We start from the raw sequence: 5,027 nt of genomic DNA, 5'->3' as shown, positions 1-5,027 counted from the left end.
AGGAGCTCTGGTAGCATAGTGCCTAAGGCACTTGACTGCTAACCAGAAGTCTGACGGTTCAAACCCACCAGCCACTCCTCGGAAGGAAGGTTGGGCAATCTATTTCCGTAGAGATACCGCCTCAGAAACCCAAGGAGGGGTCGCTATGAGTCGGGGCCGACCGGATGGCACATAACAACAACAACAATACTATACTACAAGCATGTAGTCCCATCTCCCTCCAGACATATCACCTCTTCCTTCCAATTTAGTACCTTATTGATTATAAAAGCCAAAGACTTGGAACTGAGTCATCTTTCATATTTACTAAGAAATTCTGAATCAATTACACTCTTTGTTGTTGTACCTATTTATCACATTTGTGTTAGTATAAAAAATATCTAATGAATGAACAAATGGCTTAAAAATAGCAAGGACCTAGATGATGAAATAAATTGTAAATCAACCTTTTGGTATTTGCTAGCATTATTTGAAGACAATGACAAAATGTACACTATTAAGTATCAAGAAAAGGTTTATATTGTAATTCAGCTCCTCAATTTGAAACAAAATGGTAAATAATAAAAATTTTCAATTGTATATAGTCTTTATCATTTTTAAGAGATCTCAATGAAAAGAAAAGAATTTCTCTTTCACTCAATGCCTCAGTGAAATGTATAGCTCCAAGAAACACTAGATCAAAAATGAAAGATTATACTACATTTTTATAAGCAAAATTATCTGCTATTATAGGAATAAATTCCTTTTCCTTATTCCCTAGAAAAACAAAGCTATTTCTCACCATCTTGTAATATTAACAGCAACCCATCCTATTTGAAAATTCTAAAGCTAGTAGAAAAACTTTTTCATTCAAGGTAAATTCATGAATAAAAAGTTACACACTCTATTTAGATGCTATTTCTAAGCTGTTTATTTTACCAAGAAAATCTGATTACCTGAGTGCATGGATACAGTAAATACATCTTGGCATGTTCTTTCGATCATAAATATCTGTAGTTTCTGGATAAAAAATCTAGAGAGAAAAATAAAGGAAGTAGAGTAAGTTACCTAACCACCAGCATTCATTTGATCACTCACCAATCATCAGTAACACGAATAAAGCTTTGGATAATTAGAAAACATTATTGGCATTCACCAAATAACTTCATTAGGTGAACAGACATTTTATGGTAAGTATGGTGAGGAATAAAATGCTACAATACAGATTGAAAAGCACTATTTGGTCAACCCACTGGCTTTCACCGGGTTATGGGAAGGTGATTTACTTACTTCAGACCCAGACACAGCCGAATGAAAACCAAGTTATAGTCCAGTTTAAATCACTGGCAAGTGTCTAAGACCTTGAAGAACTACAATTTTTCTAATTACTATCTACCATGCCTAGATTGAGTAGTAACAATAAACATTTACCAAGTACTTTACTTTTGCAAATAACTTGATTTATATACTGAAAAAAACTATAAAGTATTCAAATGCATTCCAATGCTTGGGAAAAGTAGGAAGATACACAGATGAAGTGGCTAGAACAGAAGATATGTGAGGGAATGTGGGAGGGAGGTACTTCTTGACAGCATTTATCATAATCAATTACTTGCATTGTTATGTTCAACTACTCCATTAGACTACAAGCCACCTGAGTTCGGACCAGGTGTATCTTGTTCATGGCTGTATCCTCAATGTCAAAACTAGAGCAGAGAAGGAACTCTGAAGGAACTCTGTATTTGATGAACTGATAAATGAAGTAGGATCAAATCAGAGCAGATTTAGATTGCTCACAGCCTTGAAATGCAAAACCTAATCTCATAGTAATGTGGCACCATACAACTCAAGCTGTAAATTAAGAAAATAAGGGGTTAACAGTGGCCAAGAAAAGTGAAACACTGAATTATGAGGTGATTAGAAGAATTCAGACAAGCAGTAAAGGTAGTGGGAAGAGTCCTTCAGCACTTTGTATATAACTTTACTATAGCACTTATCACATTATTTTTAATTACTTGTTTATATGTTTGTGTTTCCCACAATACCTATGGCTCTCTACTGGAAAGATCTGTCCCCTCCCAAAGAACAAAATGCATTAGAATCATCTTTTCCTGATATTTTTTAAAATTCTATATGCTCATCACCAGAGACTGAGATGGTGTCTCTAAAAGATAAGAACTATGGTTATAGCAAGCCACATTCTCAAAAGCACCATCAGATCTTAAGGTATACTGGGTTTAAAGGAAAAAAAAAGAAAGGGTAGAAAGCAAGACTATGAAATCCTAATCAAAAGAAATGAGTAAACCATGATAAAGAGCAAGAAAGAATCTGGTCTTTGAAAAGAGAAATAGCAAGAATAAATAAAACAGGAATGTTCATGATGCATTTGTGACAAAGTGGAACACCAGCCTTATACAAGTACAGAATATATTTTAGAAAGGAAATAAAAAAGGTAGGGTAAGTAAGGTGGAATCAGATATTAGGTGAGAGAATCAAACAAGATTATTGTTTTAGGAAAATTTGACTGAGCCAGAATACAGAGTATACTGAATTATAAAAGAAATTGAAGCTTGGAAGGCTGTCTCAACAGTGAAAGGATAAAAAAAAAAAAAAAAAAACATTTCAAATAAATGGAGAATGTTTGAGAATGACTGGATTTAGGAGTCCACAAGTTTTGAGATGGGATGACTGGAGAAATGGCAACAAAGCACCATTTATTACAGAGGAGGAGAAGTTCACTTGGGATAAAGGTTAGGTTCGTTTTATATATGAGAAATTCTAGACGATAACAAGCTATCCACAAAGCAATGTACAGGAGCCAACTGCAGGTACAGTGTGTATCTTATAGCAAAACATCTTCAAACAGCTGAATGAGAATGGGGGAAAGTAGTTAAAAGTAGGATTACATTTTAAGACATACCCATCACTAGGGTATGAATGGTAGGATAGTTGAAGAAAAGAGAGAACTAGCTACACAGGTTAAAATCAATTTAAAAAATGAAAATATGTCAAGGAAGAGGTGGCCTAAGAGTACCAATTACAAGAGAGTCAAAAAAAGATGAGAACGAAAAAATTACTACTTTAAGTTCCTACAATTAGCCTGTATGTACCATATAATGAGATTGGAGAGATATTCTAATAAACAGTATATAAGTACTGTCAATTATATATCATATATTATATTAACGTGGCAACCATTTTAGACTAAGTCATCAGTCCACATAATTCAGAGTTTTCTAGAACTATATCATGTAGGGTAGACATTTCAAGGTTGATATCCAGGTTGTCCCTGAAAACCTTTGGGGAATTTTACATTTGTAGCAACTGTGGTTCAGGTCAATGAACTACTGTTAGTAAACAAAACAAGGTAATAAAATTAAATCATGTAAAAAGCATTTTGTAGTAGTAGCACTACTAGCAATAGCAAACATTAACAAAGCTCTTAGTATCGTTGAAAAAAGGTTAAATTGCCATTGTCCATTGGGCATACATTATGTGTATGTGTGTTTGTGTGTGTATAAACAGATACAGGAAATTACAGGTGCACAGAAAGGCCAAGTAGCTATAAGAACTTGACATATTACATTTCCTAACGTGTGGGGCCTGATTCTCAAACATACCAGGACAAAGAAGAGAGCTTCAGCACTTTGCTCTGAAAAAAAGAGGACATGAGCTAGTCTTCTGCAAAGACTCAGTTTTGGGTTAAACTCAATCCAACATGTATTTATGCAACAATCAGGTTCAGCACTAAATTAAAAAACAAATAAATTCATTTCCAACTAGTTAGCCACTTTTTGATACTTCACACCTGCTTTTTTTCCATCTTTGTTATGAAATTTTAGTGTTAATTTATACAGAATAGTATAAAGAAAATCAAAAATTTAATCCTATCACACAGAAAATGAAAACTGTATCCCTGTACAGAGTTTTCCTAAGTTATCCCTTTACTTTTAGTGATCTCATTTTAGCCAGATCACAAGCTCTTATAACCTTAATCTGCTTTTTTCACTTAATACATCGCTACTTTGTTAATATAAACTGTCGTTATCCTTTTTAACAGCTGCTTTAGTGTTTATAGCAGCTCTGGTGGTGTAGTGCCTAAGGCACTTGACTGCTAACCAGAAGGCAGGCGGTTCAAACCCATCAGCCACTCTTTGGAAGGAAAGTTGGGGAATCTACTTCCATAGTGATACCACCTCGGAAACCCAAGGAGGGGTCGCTATGAGTCAGATCCAACTCGACAGCAGTGAGTTTGGTTTTTCTGGTTACTGTTTATAACACAGTATCTCTAGTGAAGGATACAGAGTTGGCTATCAACTTTTTTTCCATCATAAGCAGTGCTGAAAAATCCTTAACTGGTATCTTTTTATCTGATTATTTCCTTTGGATAAATTCCTAAAAGTGGAATTCCTAGGTGAAAGGATATGATTTATTTAAAAATAAAGATGTCCATTCCTCTAAGAGTGACAATACAGCATGGCCTTTATAGAATCCAAGGAGGGATTAGTAGCTAGAGATGGAAATTTCACTAAAAGTGCTAAACCCCTGAGCAAAACACTCAGTTAAGTACATCCCTTTATTAAAACTACAGCAATCACTGAAACCAGATATAGGAGGTACATAGCATTATACTGCTCCTATAATCTGAAATATAAAATGAATGATCTAGGTTTGGTATTCTAAAGCTGAAGATAGTATTTCTAAAATATTTCCTTACATTTTCTCAAGTCAAATTTTAATGTAATAATTTTGTGAATAAATAAAAAACACCAAATTATATGCTGTAAAAAAAGTGAATTTTATGCCACGTGAATTATCAAAAAAAAAAAAAAAAACACCTGAATGTAAGTCTATGGTTTGATGTAATAAAAGTAAAACAGTACCTCAGGGAAATTCTCTAGGGTGAGGTGAAGCAAGGATAAGGAATATAAAAGAAAGAAATAGAACAAAATGATTTACTAAATCAAACAGAAAAAAGAAATTGTTTAGTATTTAAAAAAAAAAAAAAAAAACCAAAGATTCCAACTGAGAATAACTCTACAGGTATA

General features: G+C 33.8%; 1 protein-coding gene across 1 annotated transcript in view; it reads right to left on the bottom strand.

Moving 5' to 3' along the window:
• IQGAP1 (IQ motif containing GTPase activating protein 1) overlaps positions 1-5,027 on the bottom strand; it is a 135,277-nt gene that overhangs the window by 82,504 nt on the left and 47,746 nt on the right. Inside the window, exon 5 of the mRNA XM_007945136.2 lies at positions 936-1,012. Coding sequence (XP_007943327.1) covers positions 936-1,012 — 77 coding nt within the window. The remainder of the gene's footprint in view (positions 1-935; positions 1,013-5,027) is intronic.

The sequence above is a fragment of the Orycteropus afer genome, unplaced genomic scaffold, assembly GCF_000298275.1.
Source record: "Orycteropus afer afer isolate SDZICR_OR568_19922 unplaced genomic scaffold, OryAfe1.0 scaffold00132, whole genome shotgun sequence".
NCBI classification, from domain to species: domain Eukaryota; kingdom Metazoa; phylum Chordata; class Mammalia; order Tubulidentata; family Orycteropodidae; genus Orycteropus; species Orycteropus afer.
Note: the sequence above shows the minus strand (reverse complement) of the source record. Positions and strands in the feature narration are given on the sequence as shown.